General features: G+C 45.1%; 1 protein-coding gene across 1 annotated transcript in view; it reads right to left on the bottom strand.

Moving 5' to 3' along the window:
• NFATC1 (nuclear factor of activated T cells 1) overlaps window positions 1–25,490 on the bottom strand; it is a 108,981-nt gene that overhangs the window by 59,383 nt on the left and 24,108 nt on the right. The window contains exons 4-6 of the mRNA XM_075705022.1: window positions 8,596–8,798; window positions 5,320–5,492; window positions 2,759–2,899 (exon numbers count right to left, since the gene is read on the bottom strand). Coding sequence (XP_075561137.1) covers window positions 2,759–2,899; window positions 5,320–5,492; window positions 8,596–8,798 — 517 coding nt within the window. The remainder of the gene's footprint in view (window positions 1–2,758; window positions 2,900–5,319; window positions 5,493–8,595; window positions 8,799–25,490) is intronic.

The following is a 25,490-nucleotide window of genomic DNA, read 5'->3' as shown; positions in this document are numbered from 1 at the left end:
GTTTAATATTTAAATTTATATAAAAGATACATTCTTTTTATGAGTGCAATGATTCCTGTGATCTATTACTTTGTAATAGCTGCATTTGGCTGCTACCCGCTAGCAACGTGATTAACATTTCGAATTCAAAAACAAAAGCAGTAACAGCAGCAAAACTAATGAATGTCTCCAGCTAATCACAAAAGTTCATAACCAGCTTTCTAAGAGAAAGAGAAACTATGCTGGTGTTCCCTCTCTTGACTTGCTTTCATAAACGTGCAGGAGCTGAGAGGGAAAGAAAAGAAACACCATGTGTCAATTTTCAAAAGTGAAGGCTGGTAAAGCTTGTTCATTTGACATTGAATACAGTGACTCTGCTCAAAAATTGAGCTGGAGCAGTTTGCCACTAAGACAACGATGCATCACGCTTGTTTGTTTCCAATGCATCGAGCTGTTAGGCAACGTAGCACACAACTCATCACAGAAGCCCTAGAAATTGCTCAGCCCAGATCAGCCGGCAACTTTGCTTTTTGTGTGTCATTCCTAGTGGCATGACTGCAGCTCCTGGCGATGCTGAGCACTCTTGGCTTTAAAGGCTCGGCCCCTGCAATATACCTCCACGAGGCAGTACTGCCCTGCAACCGCAAAAAACCTACCATGAGACTACTAAAACCAGGCAGGACAGTTTCAGATCAGATCTTTCAATACTGACTTGATTACTCTTCAATGATAGCAGCTCACTGACTCCAGCAGCATTGCCCCCGACTCCATGCCAGGGGGAAGAGTGCAGGGGGATCTCTGGTGGTGCTTTCAGGTAGAAGAGACACTCCTGCACTGGTCCATCTTGCCAACCCATGCACCCAAGGAGTTCACCCCAGGAGTTTTTCAGGGTGACAGGCAAGGCCTTTTGATCATTTTCTTCCATCAGCACACCCAGTGGGCAGCAGGACACTCCTTCACCTCTCACAATGTTTAAAAAATGTTGCTTATATAAATTATTTTCTACCTACATGCTGTCTTTGTGCAGCCTCAAATTCCTTTTGCTTGAGGGAGCTATCTGTCTGGTTAAGAAGTACAAGGCTGGCCCCGTTTTGCATTTTTGTAATTTAAGGCTATAGAGTGGACATCCTGCTTTTGGTGTACTTAACGCTACAGGAGACGGTGTCCAAATCCACACTGTGGTACCTGCTGGTGGCGAGTAGCATCACCATCATAATCCTTTGGGACACAATACTTCAAAATTTTTCCAACTCAATAAAGGGAGAGAAAATAAGTATGAAGGAAGGCACCTTTTAATGTGGTTTCTTTCCTGTAATGAGACAGATAGAGGACATTGCTCCTGTCACACTATCCCACTTTTGTGCAGTGAAGGAAGTTTAAATATGAAGTAGACAGTCACATTCTTCCCTCCCCTCATGCTATGCAAAGAGCAGAGTTCCATTTTTGTTTTTTAATTGCAATACCACCTTTTTTCCTTTTTTTTTTAACTTTCTTAAGAAACAAGAAGGGTGTTCTGCTCATCTCACGGCCACAGCCCGACCACACATGGTGCTTGGGGGTCACAGGAATGGCGCTGACTGGCTCTTGCCGAGGAGCCGGGGCATTACCTCCACCCCACGTCCACTTTTGGTGACTTAAACCTCACCAACCCAGGACTCCCCCGAGGAACTTTGGGGAAGTCATCTGCTCTTCCCCTGAGCCCACTAGACTTGCGCCTACTCAGATGTCTTCGCCTCCAGAGCCTCCCCTGCTCACCCCGACATCCCTTCCTGCGGTCTGGCTTCCTGCGCCGCTGGCAGCAGCTATGGGCAGGGGAATGGCACGGGAACCTCGTGGACATGGAGGGTTAAATGGGAGCAGCATCAAAGCCAGCGCTGGCGGCCTGAGGAGCGCCCAAGATGGTTTAAAGTTCGGGGGGGGGGGTCAGCCGGCAGCTGAGGAATCCGTAGCTTGTGCCAGCACCACGGAAACCCTTTCCAAAACAAGACTCAAAACTACCCTTACTGATCTCGTTTCAGAGCCTGACTTTGACTCACAGCTCTGCTCCCACCGCCTTTTCCCGCAGGGGCATTCACGCGTGTTATGCATTGTCACCCTGTGACACACCGCTCCTCCAGACACCTCCTGCTCCAGCCCTCCAGCCCCAGCTCCCACCCCATGCTGCTTGCCCTGCTTCAGCCTGGCTGGGGACCCTTCCCCGAGAGGACCAGTCCCACCACCAACACGCTGCAGGAGCAGTGCCATGCAAGGAGGGAGCTGGCGGCAGTCCTTCCCCAGTCCTCAAGGTAAACCAGAAATATCTCCTTTGAATGAATGCATGTGCGCTGCAAGTCCCCCTCAGCCAGCGGACTGTAAATGCCACCGGTCTCGACTGCCTCAGAAGGAGACACACGTGCACATACACATCACCAGCAACTCCCTCTTCCAGAAATTACAGAAAGGTTTAACAAGATGCACCACCTTGCAGGTTTTGTGGGGACGTGTCACCTGAGGTTTCGAACACCTTTCACAGGTCCTACCCACTACATCTGCAGTTTGCTACAAAAACAAATGCCCAACTTCGACTTTCAATGCTGCTATTGTCTACCTGTAACTACACCTGTCATAGTGTGAAACCTCAGCATTAGCTCAGACCATTTTCACAGCTTTGCGCAGTGACATGGAAAACACATTACATGCAGAAGAAAATGTCATTACTGTATTTATGCTTTCATCATTTGGCAGAGATTTTAAAACAGGGGAAAAGAGGCAGACCGGAGTCTAGATTGAAAAGACATACCTGGTGCTTTCTCCACAAAGATGACTTTGGAATCTTGCAGAAAGTTATGGCCAGTCAGTATCATTTTTTTCCCTCCAATAACAGGAAAGCTGTCAGTACTTTGCTTCTCCACCAGAGGCAGTTCTTGGGCAGATCTCTGAGCTGGGGAGTTATAAAGAAGATAAAAAAAAAAAAAAAAAGGCAACCACACACACACACAAATAAGTAAAAAGTAAGTAAATACTGCATCAGTAAGTAGCTTAATGCTTACCCTCATAAGCTAAGCGGAGTTTGATATAGAAACAAAGAAAGGTCACAAGGTTTGCAGGAAATGTGGTTGATTTTCAAGCGCCTTGATCATAAACAATAGGGTTATCAAACATAGCAGTACAGATTCAAAAGGCTCACAAAGAACAAGCTGTTTTAAAACTCGGCTTGATCTGTACTGTATCAAAAAGTATATTTTTTAAAAATTAATTTATTTAAAATAATTTTCTCTTATGTTATCTAGAATGTACATGTGTGTGTTTACAAGGCACATATGACAAGACGATCATCCATATCCAAAATGTGTTTCAGTCACTAAACACTGTATTGTCAATTCTGCAAACTGTCTTGCAGCAGCAGCACAGCCATGGGTTCTCGCGATCCAGTAGAAGTTCACAGTTTAGAGAGCGTATTTCCACCAGCACCTGAGTGCCAAAGCACACGTGGATCCATGCAAAGAGATTCCGGTATTCTCGTGGCACATATTTTATCCCCCCCAAGTGGGACACGGAGCGAGCGTGGCTGTGCTTCAAGGGATGACGTGACATTTTATCCAGATTACATGGTTCCTCCTGGTGTCACATGCACTAAGAGATGCATGAAGTTTTTGGCACCAGCTTATTCCACATTCCACACTGGAAATAACACTAGCACTTATTTTTTCTCCTGTTTTTCGCTCCTTTCAGGAGGCATGTACCACGCTTTTGCTCATTACACAACCCTCAAAACTGCACTGATACAAATCCAATCGGCTTCATATTTAGTGGCTTCCTGAGCTTGGCACCTTTGCACAGACCAGTTCAGGATGTGTTTAAATTGTGCCTTTATCCTGCTATACAGCAATTGAAAAGCTCTCATCAGCTTCAACAGGACCAGGATGAAACCATGACTCCTCACGTTTTTTGCTTTGCCTGTTAGCCTAGAACTTGCCCTTGAATAAGAAACAAAGCGGGAATTGTTCCTCTCATGCATATCTTGGACAGAAGACAGGGCTTTATGCTGGTCTGCCTGCTATAGGTAAGGAGGGTCTGCTATTCTTCATAAATAACACAGGCTTACCTTAATGTAACTCCCCCCCTGCCAACATTCATTTGTTTATTTAAATTAATAACTGTGAAGGAGAGAAGCTATCACTGTTGGTCTAACAGCACTGCCCTTTCCTACAAATTCTGCCTCTCTTGCAGACTCGGACTACCAGAGTGGCAGTGGCGCTACCCTACATGAAAGGATGGAGTGTTGTTGCTGGTCTGAAAGTCTGTCACCAAAGACACTTCTTTTGCAAGAGGAATGCAGGGATGCTCTTTCCTGAAGCCTATTAACAATCCCTGAAAAGGCACCATGCCTCCAAGAGATCAAATGTTGAAATGCTCCAGGACCTGCCAGACACGTGTGGGACTCCAGCCTGGCAATGACACAGGGACAAGCGCAGACATCACCCTTCAGCATGCACGGGGCTAGGGATGGTCAAGCCTTACTCCCCATCCCCTCTGCTTCCCACCCCCAGAACTCACCCCCCACATACCCACCAGATGTCAAGTTACTCCCTACCCTGTCGGCATCAGAAAGATCCACTTTGTGGAATCCAACAAAACCTTAAAAAACTGTTTCGGTCCATCCAGATGACCAAATTAGCAATGGGAGTTAGACTGAAATTCAATTTCCACCACTTATGCTGGAGCGTTAAAGCTACACGAAGCAAACAGGTTTCATTTTGTGTGTGGGAGGCTGACAAGGCTTACGAAGCAAGAATGATATAGGTGTCTTTGGAGGGTGCCCCAGTGTATTTGATGAAAAGCAGTCTGTTCAATCAAAGAGACCCCAGTGCAGAAACCTGGTTTCTGAAGGTTTTCTGAAGCCGCAGGCAGCTTTTGCCAGTGTGTCAGCTCTAGTATACTGCTAGCTCCGCATCAAAGGGGTTGGGGTTTTGTTTGCTGGTTTTTGCTTTATGACGGGGAGACAGAGAGTGAATAGGACACGATAGCTGTTTTCCAAAACTCCTACAGCAGTTACCTGTACAACAGGGAGTCACCAAAAAAAGAAAGCCTTCTCACTCCCAGGTCTACTATTAGCTTAAGTGCACTCTACTTTTGTTTCAAGCGCATTCTTTCCTATAGAAATCAATGCACAAAACTACACATTTTTTTCTAAGACACAGGTATTTTGTCTTCAGTATAAACCACGTGCTTTTGGAAAGCAGATTAAGGTTCATCAACTAGACACGTAAAGCAAAACCAATGTATAGCGTGTTGGTGGACAAAGACTGTGTGTGGGGTGGCACAATACCCAGCAAAAGAAGGATATTTGTTGCTACTTACAGCATTCGATGGGGTTGGAGGCTACTTGCAAGGAGAGGGTCCTGCCGTTGGCCTGCGGGATATGAACCCTGAAGACCAGCCGCACACGCGTGTTCTTCCGACCGATGTCCGTCTCTCCCTTGCGCAGCTCGATGTCAGAGTTTCGGAGCTTTAATATCCCGGCACAGTCGATGCTATCCAAAAGGAAACACAGAGCAATTCAATTCATTTCAAGCAGACTTCAGGAAAACACAAGCATGCAGTACCTTCCCTCTCTCCTGTACGTCCTTAAAAGTCCGAGTCAGACACGACGCAACGACCAGGCTGAACACAGCAGACTATGTTAAGCCTAGTACTTGCATCCACAAGTAGCTGAGTTGGGGCTATCTGTAGTGACAGGTAGTAACTGCTGTTGAGCACACAAATTTAGTATGTTACTTCAGTTCCCAGAGGAAGAAAATCTAAAAGATCCTTCCTCCCCAACACATCCTGTAAGGATGGTGCTTACAGATTAACTGAAGGCCAAAGAAATAGCAAGAATAGAAAAGTCAATGGGATGAGATGGTAGTGCACAAAGTGTTACTAATCTAGAACGCAGGGTTACTTACGATTTCACTTGTTACAGCTAATTTGGAGAAAAATCTGATGTGACTTTTTATTCTAGGGCAAAGTCCTGAAAATGCTTATTCATGAGCACAGCTCTCCCTGAGGTCAGTTCTACTGTCATTGTGTTTGTATTTGAATGAGTTGGAAATACTCCCAAGCTGAGTGTTGAGCTGAAGCTCTGCATGAAAAAACCTAAACTCAGAGTCCTCCCTCCACATTAGGGAAAAACGTACTTTTCGTCACATAGAACTGTTACTATTTCTGACCTATCTCTCCTTTTCTTTAACTTTGATTTCCTCCTGGATGAGTTTACAAGTCAGGATTTTTGTCAAAGCAAATTTCAATAGAGGAAGTTCCCAGAACAAAAGATATATAAACATACGCACTCAAAAACCCACTGCAAAAATACCTGTGCTTTGGCCACAACTACAAAGCCTACACGGCGATTTCTTCTGGGTACTGGTCTCTGGCATGCATTTTATTACACTGAATATGCATAGTTTAATTTTATTTTGCATTCAAAGGGTTTAATTCCCCCTCCAGACTTTTGAAGCTCTGTTCTGAAGCAAACTGCAAACAAGAACTATGGCAGCACAGTTTTGATCTGCATTTTTTCTAAAGTATGGATTTCAGAATAACAAAAAGGCGCTTGCTGATACAATCAAAGAAACTAATGAAAGTATTAAAGCTTCTCAACAATGCATATTAGCAGGTGAAGCTGTTAAGAATTATGAAATATTTGTACCCACGTCAAAATTCTACACAAAGATTCATAAGATATGGAAGAAACAGTGAGCTTCTCAATACTATCTCTCCTGTAGCAACACTTGTAAAATAAATAAAAAGTACTTAATGACAATTAGTTCAGAGCCAATACAGTTCAGAGGAGAAAAAGCATTTAAATTCAGGCTTGTAAAGTCATGGACTTTAAAATACGAAGTCAACAGAAGGTAAATGTGCAAAAGTTTAAATGTGCAGATGAGCTTCAGTGTTTCACTAAATACACAAACTATGTGTGAGAAAAGTCCTTTGGTCCAAATTTTAATTCACTGTTAGTTCTACATGAGGTTTTAGACTACTGACATGTAAGGTTTATATATGCCAAAGCATTGTTTGTCGTTCTTGAGAGAGTTCTACTACGATCTGGCACGCATGTCACAAAAATGCTCAGCTTGGCTCCCAAACTGTGTAACTACCTTTATTCTAGGGAGAAAGATGATTGAAACAGTAATAATGTTCCTAGATGGCCAAAAATGTGATTCAAACTGGATAAATAAAGGGCCAAATAAATATTGCGTGGGTACAAATTGGTGAAATTTCAATAGCCTCAATGGAGTCATGCCAGCTTACGACAGCAAATGGGGCCAATAATTTTGCAGGCTTGTCATGACTTTTAACACAATGCACTGACAGAGGTCCTCAGGTCTTGAGTGATCACCCTAAGCCGAGCTGGCAATGCAGCTAAACACATTCTAACTCTTCTATTTACATGAGGCACTCCAGGGCATGTTGTACATGACATTGCAAACCAGCTTCTAATAACCACTATATGCAGAAGGACTTCAGGTGTCTGATATGATTTTTCACTTCATAAAGGCGCAGAAAACTGTATGAATAACAAGGAGTGAAACTGTGATTTTAGTAAGCTCCCTGGGATTTTCCCATGGTATTTGGTTTGGTGGGGCCAGGATTTCTTGCTTGCTTTTTGTCTACCTACCTACTTATCTTTCTGTCTTACTATACATACACACAAAGGTGCATGCATCTATATATAAATATGAATACATTCGCATTTGTACACACACTGAGAGTTGTACATGTACGCCAAGCACACACAGACTCCTCCCAAGGCAGACAACTCAGATAAGGGCTAGGATCATTTGAATGAGGCAGGCAGAGAGGATGGCATTAAATAATGTGGAGGGTCTCATGTATGTCACATACAAAGAAGGATATTTGAACCTTTATATACAATCCTATAATGAAATTTACCTGTGTGTAATGGACCTACAGGGCACTTAATTATCATTCAGACTGCTACTAATTCAGAGATCCTAAGACATCCTCTTTTCCGCATAGGACTAAACTTACTCCAGTTTAATAACTCCAATCTGTAAGCTCTATCACCTTTACTCTTCCTCTTAGTTCTTAGAAGCTTTACTTCTAAACAAATGCCACGAAAAATGCTCATTTTTATTACATAAGAAATAAGAGTGGGTTTATTAATCTCAAAAAAACACTATGGTACTTGGAAATGCTGTCTAAGAGTTTCCTTTGACATCCAAAGATAAATTTTAATAGGCCCTGTTCCTTGTGCTAGTGCGTATAGGAGCAAGAGGTGTCATATTTAGAAACTAAATGCAGGAGCTGAGGTAGGAGATATTTACAGCTCGGTAACTGAGATACTTATTTTAAATGGCAAATAAGCACATTGGCTGAAACTCTAGAATGAAAGCAATCAGCTGTCATAAATATTTGTGAAGTTCATTTTGTTGTTAAGCTGATTAGGAGCAATTTGTCCTGGCAAAGTTGTGAAAACCTATTATTACAGAGAGAACTGTTAAAAAAAAAAAAAGATAGGAAAAGGAAAATTGTGTTTAAAAAAAACCCAAAAAAACCCAACACAGAAGAAACCAAGTTGGGCAACCAAGAGGAAACTGCTAGGAGTCAGATGCGGTGCCTGGGTCTTACATTGCTCTCATGTTGTTCTCTGGAAGAAGTGGAATTTCCAGGACTTTGGTGTTGGAAAGTATTGTTTCGTGGCTGGTGGTGGAAACGGTCTTCCCGGTGATTCGATGAACCTGGTAGAAAGCATGGGGTCGCAGCAGGCGGTCGTCTGCAGTCCCAATGAACAGCTGTAGCGTGAGCGGCTCGCTTTCTAAGTAACCATGTAGCTGGCAAGAGAACAGAAAACACCCACTGAGCACCATGCACATAAACTGCTAGGAATCAATTAAATTTTTATAAGCAGGAGAGCCTAATTCAAGGAGAGAACTTGTGACAGGTGCTATGTGTTAAGTTCCCCCCTTCCATTTTTCCTGTAACGTAATATTGGTACAATAAAAAGGTGCACTCAGAAAATGTCTCATTATCCTAAAGGACCTGAGGCACTTTAGATGGGGTGAGCTTTTGAGCACTCCCGCTACGTCCACAGAAAACTTTGCATAAATTCTGCTGTGGCGTTCAGCAAAAAACCACAATGAAGTCAATGTTCCCTCCCAGTACTGAGGGTGGCAAAACTGACGGAGTTTGCAAGTGGAAACGACACAGCTCATCCATCCCCGAGCTTCCCGGGTCATCCCTCATGCAGCAGCAGACTGCTGCTCGGGACACGTCCCTTCGTTAACTGATTTTTATGCTGGTAAATACCTCCTGGGACAGCGTGGAGACAGATCACATATACATGACTAGTAGCTCACCATGTGTGTCAAATTCTTGTTATAATCGCACAAAAATCTCATTGAAGCTACTGGGCCTGACTTGAACCTCATCCATGTTACAGTGACCGCTCTGATGACAACAAGAGTTATTTCTGCCACAGGCTGGGGACGGAGCAGGAGCAGAGTCTGACCTCATCCCCACCATCTCCTGAAGAAGCTACTCCAGGTTGACGCTGGTGCGAAGGAGACCACGCGTGGAGCTGTCTGGGGACAGCTCCAACCTCTGCTTAACACTGCCGGCTGACGCTGGGAAATGAGTCTCACAAAAATAGTTACCTTGCAGTAGTTAGCTGCGAAGCCCTGTCTCAATGGGAGGATGCAGCAACCACAGGAGAGAGGAGCACAGGCAACATGGGCTGTCCTAGTAGATGTGCCACCGCAGAGCAAACCTGCTCTCTTTGTCGTGGGTTTAGTTTCCTCTGCGAATGGTTCAGGTGGGTTTGGGCAGGAGTTTTCCACCATCACTAAATCTGATGATCGATCCAAATTAGACCACTGATCGTAATTTGGTGAGGAGCAACGTTTTTTAATTTACGGTGCATACAAGTCCAAAGCTAAATAAAGCTGAAAGCAAGTGGTGAAGCCCATATCAAATGTTGTTGATATTTGTGTTTAGCTTGCTTTTGTTCTCCTTAAATCTTAAAAAGTAATCTATGGCTTCATAATAACGTAAGACCTATCTCTCCAGGGTATTTTACCATCTGACAGCGGGAATGCTATTAAGAACAAAGATCTTGAGTCACTTTTGCTCCTTGAGCACTGCAAAACTCTGGTGAGTGCAAACACAGGCACGAAGCCTTCCCACTGCTATCAAACACACTGATGGCAACAGGAATGCATAATGGCAATGTTTCAGGTACCGTGGTGACCAATGCATGAGCAAAGGAGGATGTTGTGCCTAGACACATCTTCTATCACTATTTGGGCATACTGCAGATTTTTTCACCCCACGCTTTGGTCAGAAGAGCCAAGAGGAAACCAGAAGCAATTTCATTTGTTTGATTTGGTGTAGCAATTTTTACATCCTTACCTAAAGCACATGGATGCTGGGAGGATGCAGGGACAGGAGGAGGAGGCACATTTCCAGCACTCCAGTATTTTATCAGCTCTGCATTGCTGAGACACCACATGAAGGCAGCTGGGAGCCAGGGGGTTGTGATATGATACGGGGGGGTTCCATATCAGTGTTGTCAAATCGAAAACACATTAGCAGCAGTTTGAAAATCTGCGGTATCGACAAAATGACAGGCAGAAAAAAGCAGAGCCAAGCCTGTGCATTGCCTTCAGCAGGGTGCTGTGGGCTGCATGTCTCAGTTCAGCCCTACATGGAACACCCACCTCCTATGACCCTAGGCACCAACATCAGTGCTACGCTGCAAAAAGAGGGCTTTCTGGCTTTAACACCCATATGCGGAGATTTAGCCCAAGCTGCCAGCAGGCAATCGCAAGCGTGCTCCTGGCACAGCCGGCGGCCACGGGGAAGCCGCCGTCCCACTCATCACCGCCCTGTCCCCACCGCCTTGCAGCCCTGGCTCTTCACTACCGCCACCGGCACGAGCGAGCGGAGCTGGCGGAGTGACCTGGATTTGGCCCGGGCTGATGTCACCCGGCCTCGGCATCTCCAGAGCCTCAGCGGCAAAGCCGAGGTGACGGAGGAGACACAGGGTACCGTGGGGTATTTTTGATCACGAGTGGCACGCAGGTTTGCAGGAGGGGAAAGTAAAACAGTGTGACACACCAGCCGATTAAATTTCTATGCATTACCAGCGGTCACTTCTCCAACTCGTCATGTACGGTGCTTTTTATGGAGAGTGTAAAATTAAAACAAACACATATTGAATTACAAGGCCGCTTAAAAGGTAAAAATAGACTAGCGAGTAACTCAAACCTCAATTCAGCAAAAGCAAAATCGCACACCGAGGTACCCATATGTTTTACTGAATCCAGGCAAAGGGGTCAAAAAATGTTGGTCTTGCACTGGGTTCTGCTATTTTGAGCTTTATCTTTAAATCTGAACTCGGCTGCTGCCATATCTTGTAACCTACTGCTGAGTCTCAGCTTGTGCTTTTTTCCCTTTGTGGTTTCCTACCAGGAGGCAACTGAACACCCAAAGTCCTCAACTTTGTGTACCTGCCCTCCCCCAAGAAGGGTTCATGTGCTGGAAAATAAATAAGATCTCAGATGCATGTTTTGCATTGTTTTTTAAGGCTTGTGATCTTTAAAATAAATTTATGTTTGTTTTTTTCAAAAGGCCCTGTTGTATGGCCCTGCTGGGCTTTGCTTTGTATCCATTACCCACAGTTACTTACTCCCTGACAGCTACTTCTGCACCTGAAGACAAGTAGTAGCTACAGCGCTGAACGAACATGAGTTTTCAAGAGCTACAAAGTGTCAAAAACATCCAGAAAGACAATAGAATCACTATATGCTTGATTTTGCTGCCCTCAAAACAGGCAAAAATCCTCACTCTGAACTCACTGTAAGTTTTATTTCCTATTTTGTGGTATCAGGCATCTGATCTCTGATATGTATTTCCCTTTGAGTTTTACCCATTGCATCACATTATTTACTTTTATATTATGTCACATAATCGTGTATGCCAACAGAAGCAATAAAAGAAAACGATGCAAGGATTAACATTTAAAGGGGCACATACTGTGGATGACTAATTTTAGATTATGCACCCAGCGTACAATTTCTGTGACAGACAGCGTCGAGCTTTGGGAGTTTTTGGCATGCTGCAGATGTCTGGAGAACGGGCAAGATTTTGCTTACTCCCAGCTGGGCACAGCGAGACTATTCTGCAGCTCCCTCAAAATATAGGAAAGCATTATTACTGTCACATCATTCAGCAGGACGAAGAGGGGAGCAGCGGCAGTAAAGGCAGAGCTGCGATACTCCAGGCTGTTAGATTTGTCAACAGGTAAAGGGAATAGTGAACAAGACAGATGTATGATGGGAAGGAGGAAAAGAGGGACTGAGTATTTTTCTTGGTTAGGAAAGATCTCGCGCGTTCACATCCATGCATATTTTCCACGCATGCTCTGGAATACTGTACTTGGTGGTATAATGATTCTGTTTCCTGGCGTGCGACATGGGATGCATGCGTCAAACACCCTATTTTTATCTTTTTCTCTGTGTAACACAGTCCGAAGCTCTTCTCCTAATAACTCAGCGGCTGAGCATGGGTGACAAAGGCTGCTCTCGGCTACTGCATTCATAATAAAGGATGTGCCCTTCCTACCAGGCATGCTTTGCTTGGCAGTACGTAGATCCAAGTGGAAAGAGCTGTACTTTCCCCTGCTGTGAAAGTGTAAAAGGACTTAGCTGTGATCAGGTGCACAATGTTTTGGAATGAGTTTTCCTTCCCAAATAAAGGTGAGGAGACAGCAGCCGCCTGGTTTAGTACACCAGAAAAATGCAGGCAAAATTTAAGTATGCAGATAAGACCTCTGTGGTCAGTGTTTTTGGTTTTGAAATGAAAGTATGTCACGTTCTCTTGTTCTGACCAACCACCGACTACTCTGTTCTTTTCCTTTTTCAGCAACACTGTTAAAAATATTTGAACTGGTCTCAAATGATATTTGCATTTTTATTGTCTGAAGCTGCTAAGATCAAAATCAGACTTAATTGTGGGCCTGTTTTACACTCCTCTAATTCTATCAAAAGCGATGCAGTCACTGGTAATTAACACCAGAACAAGACCGATCACAGTTAAGCTCTTTGTCACCTTACATCATCTTACGCAAGAGCGAGGGAAAGGCTGCACCAGCTGGGCAACTGCTCCACCACACCAAGCTTTCCCTGGGATTCCTACACCTCTCCGTCATCGCTTTCACAACGCCCTCTCCCACCAACACGTCTTCATTCTCACCAGTAGATTGCTGCTCATCTTGGCACAGGGTGCCAAAGCAAATCCCAGCCTTTCCCTGGGCAGACGCGCTGCGCACCGTGCATCGGGGCTGAATGTCTTCGCACGCCCAGGCGCCGCGGCGCTGAACGCCAGGCGTCTTCCTCCAGCAAAGCGCGAGGGAAACAGCGTGGCTTCACCCCTCACAGCCGACGCCTGACTGCAACGTACTATCTGATTCAGTCCTACAGCGATGATAACCTGAGGTTTATCACAGACGTGAGCATACCCAGCCTGCCTGGATTCCAACCGCGCGCCTGGTGCATATCTATGAAATCTGGCAATCAGAATTAAACAGACTTGAAAAACAATGAGCAGACGGAGATGAAGTGCTTTTAACACGAGCATTAGGAAAAAAAGCAAAACCTCCCCAAACCTCGCTACAGTTACTGAATTTTGAGGAATTTTTACAAATGTTGCTTCCAATAATTCAAATGCTATTTCAGCATCGTGGTTATTCTAGAGTCTGTGAGGAAAACGTCTATTATTTAAGCCATGACATTTATTTTAAGAAACACGGCTGAAGTATTCTGCGTGCTCCCTTCCAAGTGCTTTATGCTTTTGGCATGCTGAAGCATCTGTTGAAATGCTCAGAAAGCTACCTGTCATAACAAGGAGCCCTCTGTGCCTGGAGAGGCTCCTGGAGGCCACCGAAAGAATGGTCCCATGCTGACGGGACACATCAGCCAGGTACACCCTCTGCACCCACCCACGCCATCAGGAAAAAGGGGGGCTACACTACATAATAGCTTTTACGTGCACTTACTGGGAGTTCTGAGAAAAGGCTGCAAAAACCCTACAGCGGTGCATTCCTCTAGACTCTGACTCTGTAAATATCTTAAATGACCGTAGTGGCTGATTTAGGGCTTAGCCTGTCCCAATGCATTCAGGGCAGAGCTCCCACTAAGAACAAAGTGGGGCACAACCAGGGACCCTCTAAACTAGCCAGCAGCGTGTGCTTGAGACTCTCCAGGCTACTAGGGGCTGCATCCTTAATGATAATGATGTGCCAAAAAAATCCATAGGTAACATCCATATCAGCAATGCGTCTATGAATGTGTGTGCCTGTTCTTTGTACGTTTGGTAAGTAATAAAGACAACAAGTAAATACGCCAATTTATGCCTCTAAAAATAGTAAGAACAGTATTTACATCTTATCCTACCATGTAACTGATGGCCATGCTGCTTGCAGCAGCTACCACAGTGCTTATGCTCAGCAATGCCTTACACGTCCATCTACATTTCTAGAAGTGTTCAGGGAATACCTTGAGTCTGTGTGGAGAGAATCATTAGTGAGACTAAACACCCAGCCTGGGGAAAAGGGGCTTCTTTCCCTTTTTTCCCCATTGATGTTTTGGAATGTAATTCCAATGCTTTCAAAAAGGTCAAACAGGATAAAATCTATAAAACAGTGAAATTTTTAAAATAATTGCTGCTTGTCTCTTTAAGCCAGAGCTTTGGGAGCTACACACCAAATAGCTTTATTGCTAACTTTTTCAAGTAGTAGGTCTGTTTTTTTGTTACAGTAACTGCACATGATTAATGATGTAATGAAACAAATTGTCATGTTTTAAAAATGTACCTAATATATGCCTCAAAAAAATACCAGTGAGTGCTCAGTGTCCTGATTTTTTAAAACGAAATTGAAGATCAAACTGTTTGAACTACAAAGAAAGTGCACAAACATTTTGAGTATTGATTTTAGCTGTGAGCACCAAGCATGCATAGAAATAGTGTCATCAATTCAATTTTTAAGAAAAAAACTTTACTTTTAGCTACTACGTAGAAGCACTAGGAGACATAAGCCATTGCATCACAGGTTTAAATGGGAAGAGGGGAAAGTTGGTCTTGCGGGCAATGACTGTCACGTGAAGCAAAGGCACCAACGGTGAGGTCAGGGGACCTGGGCACCTATTTTCACGTGCACTGCAGAGATCCTGCCCAACCTTCACCTGGGCAGCCACTGAACTGCCCTGCCTCTGTGGCCCTGGGCTGAAAACGCCCAGGGACCTGCTGCTGAAGGCTCAGGGAGCCAGCAACCTACAGCTCTGACAAAAAAAAAGACATGAAAAGATTGCCCTCATCACAAAGTCCCCTCCTATTCTGTCCTGTTTTGACTCCGAATTCCTTTGCTAGGGGAGGCTTGTGGAAAAAACACACTTCAGGGTGCCCAGAGCCAGGGGATGGTAGAGGCTCTCCACTCAGACTCCCCTCCCAAACCAAAGGGCTTAATACCGAGCGCCCGGGAGAAGCCAGGCAGCCCTCCCGCAGATTGGGGGGTGCACTGAGTGCCCCAGGGCAGCGGCAGGGAACCAGCAGGCAGCTGTACTCCGCCCTACAGAGTGGGCGCCAGGCAAGGGCTGGCAGCCCCCAGCTGAGAGATGCAGGACCCTGCAGGGCGAGGAGCAGCCCTGGCAGTGCCGATTCGGCCAGATGCACAGCATCCGTGGGGGACCAACAAACCACTGTGGCACCCGCCTTGCTGCGGCCTCTCGCAGCATTCCTGTCTCTTTCCAGCTGTTCCTCTCCACCTTCAGCATCACGCTCTGCAGGTGTACGAGTTTCAGCCACTTCGATACCACCCACGTGCCCTTCGTGCTTTTTAGGTCTCTGGCCCAGAAGGATGGAGGCTGCTGAAGCCCATGGAGTACTTAGGACTGAGAGAGGCACATCAGCCTGACCAGGTACCTCTTCCCTTTGCTGGCAACCAGGCACGTAATACTGGGTGCCAGTTTTCGGATGAGGTGCAAAGCTCAGCTCCAGACCACTTGTCAGTGTGGATTCAAAATGGAGGTGCCAAACTTGGGCCACACGAATGCTCCTGTACACTGTTCTCTGATGAGAGCACAAGCTAAAAAAAGGAGTGTCTTATTCAAAACAGCAGAGCAGGCAGACTTCAGAGCAAAAAAAAAAAAACCAAAAACCCAAAACCAAACACCTCCTTAGGAGCTAAGGTGACCCTCTGGCTGTGATAGCTTCTGCTGAATTTTATCTGACACAGTTAACCAAAAAAAGTGTATAATTTACGCCCTGTGCGACTTAACATACATGCTACTACACCTTAGTCCTTCACTTACTTCAAATAAAAATGTAACAGGAATTCCTACAGGTTTTTGTGCTGCTTTCAAGATTTATTTTTCCTTTCTAAAACTAATTTTCCTTGGATTCACTCAAACTCTGTTTTAAGATCCAAATGCAGTCAGAGCTGGTCCACAAATAAAAATAAAATGGCTTGCTCCTGCAAAGGGCTAAGCCTGGGCAGAGGGTGAGAGCTGGATGGGAGAAGGAGTGAATGGAAAACAGCAGGAGTGTGTTTTATGTGGCACTTTCTAGTGCTGCCACTTGGACTTTAATTCAACAGTGCTGCAAAAGAGCAGCTGTTCACATCATGATGAATAAAGACCTATATAAAACTTCCAGCTGCAAATATGCTGTGAGGAATTATTAATCTTAATGTAATAGAGACGCTGCACACCCAGTCACTGGCTCACAAGTCATTTCGGTCTCTGTCCAGGGAAAAGCAGCCTTCGTGGCTGCTGGCTCTCAGCACAGCCATGAAATCTCCTGGTCTAAACAGCCGCAAGATGCTGCTCTCTATTTCTAGGAAGGATTTTCCTCCTCAAAAATAGATGTACCTAGAAACCAACACAACTCACACGCCTCTTAAAATTGTAAGACTTACAAGAGGGATGCCCATCAGAAAAGGGGTTACTAACAGAATGAATTTGTAAGTCCTGAGGATCTTACTCGCTGGGACACTAGGAAATCATTACGGCTCTCATGCCATTTTCTACCACGAGACTGAAGAGATGTCCTTCCCATAACCCTTCACGATTCCCAGCCCCGCTTTCAGGTGACCGGAGGCAGCCAGCCCTCTCCGCACCATGGCCCATCTCTCAGAGGGCATCACCTAACTGTGCAGCTGTGGGAACTTCCAAAACCTCCTTGCAGGACTGGGATGGGGAGAGTCATTCCACCGTGGAGGGACAGAGGTGGCACCCACGCCAGGCAGTCCACTTAAATGAAGAAGTTTTACTTCTTCGCAAACAGCCCCGCGCTTCCCCAAGGGGGACCACCGCTGGCCCTCGTGTGGGAAAACAACCTTTCCCCTGGGTAGCCTGTCCTGTGGCACGGCACCACGTGTGGCCTTTTGGGGCTCTCCACCCTAGCAGCCTGCATGCGTTTGTGTTTGGACAGGACCCACAGCAATATGAAACTGAAGTGTGGCAGGCTTTCAAATTGCATTTGAGTAAATGCACGCTGACAACAGAAAGAGGGGCTCTGGAAACCACAGATTAAAAATCCGGGCCTGGGAGTCCCATGCAGTAGTGCCCCGCCCTTGAAACTACCCAGCCCCTCAATTTACTCAGCTTCCACTCAAACGTTTGCCCTCAGCATCCATAACAGCTTTCAGTTTGGACAGTGATATCCATGGTCATTTAAGCGTTAAAAAAAAAAAAAAATCACAGGAGCACTGCAACAGGAATTCATTACATATTCTTAGGCAGATACCCCGAGCAAGCTTATACTTGTGAACCTGCTTTTTGTCATGTCGCTGACGCATCACTCACATCCAGCAAGCTCCCATTTGTGGGTGAGCGCAGGCTGGCCCGGGATCCTCGAGCGTGTGTCCGGTGCCGTCGGCGCAAGCGGGATGGGCGTGATGCCCTCACCGATGCCCACCCCAGCCACAGCACAGCACCACTGCCAATATCCATCGGAAACTTCTCCAAACCCAAGGCACCCCCCCACACCCCGAACGCTGTGTTATCACTCGGTGGCTCAACTAGCGCTGCAGCAACTCCATGACTTTCAATTCCCACGCCTGCAAATTTGAGGGCAACAGGGTGCCCAGCTAGCCCAGGGGTTAGTTGCTTAAGGGTCAGTGCTTTTGAGATGCTTTTTCTGCACAGCAAGATGAACACTGGCTCACATGGGACAGGGGCAACACAGTTCCAGGCAAAATACCTCTGGGGTTCATAGACACCAGTGAGACAGCACTACACCAGAAATGGCTGCTTTCCCCCTAAATTTTAACTCCTATCCCAATGACATTTATTTAAACTGCTACTGCAGACAGAAAGCTGGGGCTATGTTTAAAGGCTTTATCTCTGTAAATATTTGGAGAGCTATAAGTACTGAGACATATTCATAACATGAATATTGGACTTAATGTTCTGTTGCCATGAAAATTACTATAAATACACTTTGAATTCTTAATTTCTCTGACTTGCCAAGAAATCCTTTAAAAAGACAAAAAAATTCTTACATAAGACATCTTGCTGCTTAATTAGCTATTGGAGTCAGAGGCCACAGCACAGAGCAGGAACTGAAAACGCAACGATAGAGGCAGACAAAGCATGTAGTGCACTAGCATGCTATATAGCTGTATGTCCCAAGTGGGACTTCTTATAATCAGACACTCCACGAGTCAAGCCCCGACTCCTTTCTGTATTTGGGGAAAGGAGGCTGTCTGAAGGTTTGAAATAAACCTCCTTGCTTCTCCTAAATCACATGAACACCGATGGCTTCCAAATTTCACAGTACCTCTGTCCGGGTTTTTTTTTTTATGTAGAAATGAATTAAAAGAAGGAAAGCATTTCAAGGCTTTATATAAAAGCGCAGAGCGAGGATGGCTTTGCAGCTGAAGGAGTAGTGAGCTGGGCATAGGGTGATTGAGTTCCCATCTCCAGCTCTACCAGATCGTTTTTGCTTCATCACAGATACATGACTTGATTAGAGCAGAGAAAATTTCATAACAAGTTTTTACATATTTCCAGCCTGCTCTATGTTTAATCAATTTGTGCTTCAGCCTTCTTATAAAATAAAAGCCAGTAACTGTGCCATGTGGCCGGGTAACCCCTTCTTCACTACGGAAAACGCAGCGCTTCTCAGCCCTCTGGTTCCAATCCTCACATGACTTACACCCACATTCCTTGGGGAATAAAGCAGATTAATGCAACCCCCTTGCTCTTCGGAGTCAGAAAAGTGCTGTCTGCACGTGTATGTTCCTCAAGACAGGTTCTGCTTCCATTGTCTCAACCCCCAAAAAGTACTGTTACCACACGCACAAGATTCATAAACATGTTATTAGTGACTCCTGTCTCAGAGCAGAAAAGGGCAATGTGTTTTGCCAGGTCACTACACACTTCTGGTCCTACTCTCCTTCCACTAAGCCATCTTTGATCCACTTGGTCTTACAGCTCCAATTACGCTGCAGTTTTATCTGAGAGCATGCCTTCCACAGAAAGCATCTTAATGCAGCAATAAAAATAGGTCAGGTATATGTTATAGCTCAGCTTCAAGGTTTTGACCTCCAAGACAGTCTGATGAAACTGTGAAAAATCCAGAGAGATTGGAGTCTACACTGTGAGTTGTTTGAGACCAATGGTGATGCCATTGGTTGATGTCATTCGTTTTACCAAAAAAACCCAATGGATGCAACAGACCAGACTTTCTGACCACAAGCATAACATGAGCAGCTCTGCCCAACAGGCCACAAGGGCTAAAATGAACTGAAAGGCCTGTGGTCTCCAACAGCAAGTAAATAAAATAAGCATGAAAGACTCTTAGATAAACTTTCTCAACAGATAAGGACTACTTTCAATCGATCATTCTAAATATTGTCACGTTGACTAACATTATTTAGCAACAGCTGTTGCACTAGAATTTAATCCAAATATTGATGAGCTAATACCACAACACTGTTTAAAGCAAGTAAGACAGCCAAATAAAATGTTGCAAATATTAATGGCAGAATTTGCCAATAAAAGCTTTACAGGGTAGCTTAACTGCTGCTGCAAATGGATGATACCTTGCTGTAGTCAGTTAGCAGGATGTCAGTGCACAACTGGGATTTGAGGAGGACACTGAGGGTAACACTTTCTCCTTTGAAGGAAGGTATGATGAGTACTGGCAACCAGGACCTGTGTTTTTACACCCAAACCAAGACAGCATCTATATCAACCTGTTTACTTCAAACATGAGGCTCTGGCACGGGTCAAGTCCCAAGCCAGAGCCAGGAACACCAAAGTCTTAAAAGGCACTGCTCCTCCCCATCATGCTCAAGCCTTACTTGGTTAACTAACCTAAGAAGTAAACCTCGGTCCTGGTGAACTGGCAGAATCTTAAAGCCTGCTGGGCCCAGTTACACATATTTATACACAATACATCGAGTCAAAAAAAACCCAGGGAAAAGCCAGGTGATTCACGCCACCTTAACACATACAGGCTGGACAACAACAGGGTCTAGTCACCTTGGCTGCCTTCACAGCCAGCAAAATGAGACATGCACTCTGAAGGTGTGACTTACCTGAGCTGCTTCAGATGTTCACATCAGAATAAAATTAATAGCTCCCTAAACTCTATACCGACAAGCCTTCCCCTGATTACAGAGAGAAACTAAGGCAATTAGCTCAGTTGCAGACATCTACGGTTAGCCAAATAAACCCAGACGCAGACTTGCCCCTGTAACCAGCCCAGGCCACAGTTCAAAGCACGAGTGTTCCACAAACGCAGGGCAGCGCTGCAAGAAAGGCACACTGCACTTAGCCCAAAGACGCACGGAGCAGAGCTTCTGTGAGAAGACCCCCGCAGTGGCAGAGCCCGCTACAGACACAATGCTTTGCACTTCACCATCATGCATTTTGGGCAGTCACCCACAGCTTTTCACAGCAGGGGTATGAGACATCAACTTGAATGGTGGTACTTTGCAGCCCTTCTCTCTCCCAGAGGGAAAGGTCAAAGTCAGCTCCACCACAGCTTAACTTCAGTGCTTTGTCTCCTCCACCCTCATTTTGAGGGCCTGCTGTACCCTGGACCTACAGTCAGCCACAACACAGGGTGGGCAGTGGGTGGTCACAGTTGGGAGACGGACACTTAACAAGCTCCACCTGCAGCCTCCCTCCCCGTGCCTGAGATGGGACTAATAACCCTTCCCTCTCTCAGAGGAGAGGTGCCGCAAGGATCAGCTCATTCGCATGCAAAGTCCGCAGCAACATCCGCCTGCCCCGGTCCCAGCAATGCGCCCCATCTCTGCTCTGCAGCATGGGAAATTCTGGAGCAGCATCAGGTACATTTTGGGTGGCCTTCTGTTGCTGTTGTTTCAAAACTGGAGTGCATGTTAAAATCACAATAAAAAGGCAGTACTCTTGCTAATGTTCATTTTTATACTAAATTTAAACTTACATACTTTTCTAATACAAAAAGGGAAAAGAGCATTCACTAGTAACTAGAGAGTCAAGAGGCTAGAGACCGAATTTGATCATATTTTTCTTTATGTTATTTACCTTATTTTACTCAAGACTGGAGGAACAGTAGAATGCTTTTACTCATTATATGATTTTCCTAAAAACATCTGCTATTACAGCTAGGCTTCTAGGTTAACGCCGCCCTGCGATTAGAGCAACCGCCCATGTAAAATCTATTTGGGCTGAGAGTTTCAGGGGCTTCATTTACGCTAGCAAAACTGCAGAGCCATAGCCCAGCACCAGCATTGCCACTGCGCTGTCGTGCTCTTTGCAAAACCTCTTCAACCTGCCTCCATTTCAAGTAGGGCTCTTGCAGCCAGCAGTGGGGCTATGTCAGTTCACATATTTTAAGGTTTTCCTCACAACCGGGAGGGATTAGAAAATGAGGCTTTGATGTCTTCAGGACATGTGCTTGAGATTACTTGTGTACCTAGATGCTAGCACATGTGCCTGCAAGTTGTGGTCTAAATTTGTTTGTCCTTGGCAGCTCGTGTTTGCAGCTATGGGTGGAGTTTGTGTAAAATTCTATTACTGTATGCCATTTTGTAGTCAATAATAGTCTATAACCTATATTCAGTAACAATATTTGAGTCTGATTGAGGAATATTATATTATTGCAGAATAAGAGCTACGACATGAGGCCCACATAGTGGAAACAATGTCACTGCAAGAGAAGCAGTTGAAAATTAATTTGAAAGCCATTTGGAAAATTATTGCAGGATTATTAAAGGTTATTGATGGATAAATGGCATCTATAAATTTCTGTTTAAAAAGCTGCACATTCCAAGCCATTTTATGAGTTTCTGCGTATATGGGGAGAGATTTACATATTTTACGTAGCTTTTTTTCATTCTGAGATGACAGGCACTATCTAAATATTGTTACACATATAAACAGGACTGCTCCACGCTGTATTGTGTTTGAACCAGACCGCAGACTTTCCATAGCACAGGAGGTGTTACAAGATCTTAATACAGACTTCTGCAAGGAGCGGCAGGATTTTTTGGGGTTTTGCCTTTTTTTCAACAAGCGTTATCTTCTGTGGACTTCTCCAAGGCAAAAAACCAAACCCATACCAGTTACACTTCTTCAGCACTTCACAACTTTTAAAAGTGCTATTCCTCTTCGAGTCAATGAGAGTTTTACAGCTAAATCTAACCCTGCATGCTTTGCCAATTTTCTCTGGTGTTTTTCTCCTAGAAATGCAAGCACTTGGTACATACATAGCAGTGAGCCTGTATTAAAAGCCACAGCAGGTGGAAAATAATACAGCCCAGGGAAGTTTTTGTTTTTGACTCTCCTCACAATCAAAGCTATGCACAAAGCACAATGAGGCACAGTAAATAAAGACATTTCACACAGACAAGCACGAAAATCTTCCAAAACAAAGAAAATTAAATTATCCTTCAACTAAAGAACACACTGCAGTGAAAGACTAAATGAGCGATTCTAATTAAAACCATGCTGCGAATCTCCTACTTTCCACCACGAAAAAAAATCAGCTAGTGTTTGTGCATGTACAGCCACCCTCTAAAACCAGTCAAGCAGCTTTCCAGCCAAACAATGCAAGACACAGCATCTCAGAACTACAAAACATATTGAAATTATTTCCATAGCAATCATAACAACAACATGCCAGGCCAGGATGTGCAGGGAGGCGGGGGTGGCGGCGGGAGCTCGGCCCCCCGCCGGCCCCGGTGCTGCCCGCTGTGCCAAGCACGCCGCCGGCAGCACCCACGCAGCACCCGTCCCCTCGCCCCACGGCCGCATCCAGCACCCTGCCAGTGGCTGCTGCCCCGCTCGCTGGTGCTCGCTTTGGCAACGCTCGGTCTCATCCAAAATGGTCACTCGCACCCCTTCTTCGCCCTGCGCTCATAAGCAAAGCGTTACGTCCCCGCGTGCACACGCAGGAGAGCCACAGTGCTGGTAGTCCTGGCCCCAGGCACGCACGGGCAACGCTGTGCAAGCCCTGCTCCTGCTTCTTAATCCTGACATGCCGCAACCATCTCGGGCTCAGGGCTCTCTCGTTGCGGTGCTAAACCAAGCAGTGGCCTCAAAGTGAAGACGCTAAGAGGGCAATGAAAACTCGGGACTAACCCTTTGTGCCTGAGCTGCGCCCAGGCTTCACGCACGGCTCCGGCTCTGAGCAGCTCTCCAGAAACGAAACGTGATCTCTCTTCCAACCCACTCCCTTCCAGCTATTTATCTACTTGCACAGCCACGATATGCTGCGGGCTTCCCAAACGCTAGCCACTGTCCTTTCACGGGCAGAGAGCCGAGGGGTCAGGAACGTGCGGCTTATTAAGTACAGCGAATATAGGCATCCATGTCCTGCACCAGAACACGCATGATACGCTGATACTGCTATTTTGATGCAGGCACAGGGGCAGGAATCAGCTAAATATAGCAGACTTCAGTGACCGGTCAAAATTACAGACTTAAATGATATGAAGAAAGGTACAGTTTGCCAAAAGACAGAGGAAAGTAATGGCAAGATACTGGACGGTGATGGGAAGTTTGGCTCTAACATCATTATGCCTGACTTGCTATCAAGACATCCAGTAAAAGCTTCAGAGATGCAGGGACTTCATGCCCATTAGATGTGTGCAGGCATAATGGTGGTGGAACAAAAAGAAGATGCAATCATCCTAAAGGATGTCAAAATCAAAGGGACCAAAAGCAGACGAAAAGGAAGATACAGTTAATAACGTTCACCTGAAAACCATCAGAAGGAAGGAGTAACACACAGCGAACCTGCAACCAATGCCCAAAGTGCATCACATTTTTAAGAGGGAAAACTTAATGGATCTCCTGAAAAGCAGTGAAGAGGTCTGCAAGAACAGAGCGCAGATTCTGCAACTTGCTCCCCTTTTTCATGCTATTTTCGGACAGTTGGCAGCCCCACATGCTCACATGTGACACCCAATCTCTTGTAACACCCATGCAAGACAGTGAAAGTGTCTTAATCCAGATTTTGCAGCTGAGTAACCTGAGTGACAGTAAGTGACACAATTAATTGCCAGTTGATCAATGTATCCATGCTTGGTAGAAAACTTAAGCACTTGTTCAACATTTAATCCCAGTGTATGAAAACTTAAGGATGTACTTAAGTGCTCTGTTGCACTGTAACAGAAAGATCACTTTGCTCAATCTCTCTTACATTTTTCCCCTTACATTACGTAGAACCAGACCAGCAATATTTTTACACGAGCAGGATTGCAAGTGGCCAGGGAGGAGCTCCCTTTCTGGTGAGGATGATGGGTTTTCGCCACGATTCATATTTGGCAGTAACACCGTGTTATCAGTGCCTCAGAGAGCAAAACTCATTGAGGGGGACATCGGTGTCTGTAACTGAAGTGCCGAGGAAGTTCCACAAATGCTGTGCCTGCAAGTGTTGTTTACTGCTTTGAACAGGGCTGCATTTGAAACCTAGGCTGTAGACTTTTAAATCCCAATGTACATAATGTCTGCATGCAAACCAAAAGCAGGAGCTCCTCCACTTTATTGGGTACTGAAACATTAAAAACAGGTGTTTAAAAACCATATTACAAATCTGTCTGCAACCTGTATTATTTTTACCATGTGCAAGTAAATTGATCACTAGTGTGTTTCAACTGTTTCAGTGAAAATATGCAACTCCTGCTAAATTATTTCTTAACCATGTGGAGGGAGGAGAAAGTTTATTTGATTTCACTGCACTGACAGCATGCAACATATTTTACTTATGTGTATGTACATAGCAGATGCTGTAATGGATCATCTCCCTTTCACGGCACGTATCAAAGAAGAGCTTGAGCTATTCTTCACAAGGAAAGAAATGATAAACCCCTGCTCATAATGAAAGCTGCAACGTACTTCAAGAGAGCAACTGAGTAATTTGACACCATATTTTCCACTGATTCAGCCTGTTAGTTGGAACAATGACTGATTAATATGGAAAATCTATATTATAACCACATATACTGACATTCCAGATTACAAGGTATG

The sequence above is a fragment of the Pelecanus crispus genome, chromosome 2 (genome assembly GCF_030463565.1).
Source record: "Pelecanus crispus isolate bPelCri1 chromosome 2, bPelCri1.pri, whole genome shotgun sequence".
Taxonomy (NCBI): domain Eukaryota; kingdom Metazoa; phylum Chordata; class Aves; order Pelecaniformes; family Pelecanidae; genus Pelecanus; species Pelecanus crispus.
This window is presented reverse-complemented; position numbering and strand designations above follow the sequence as displayed.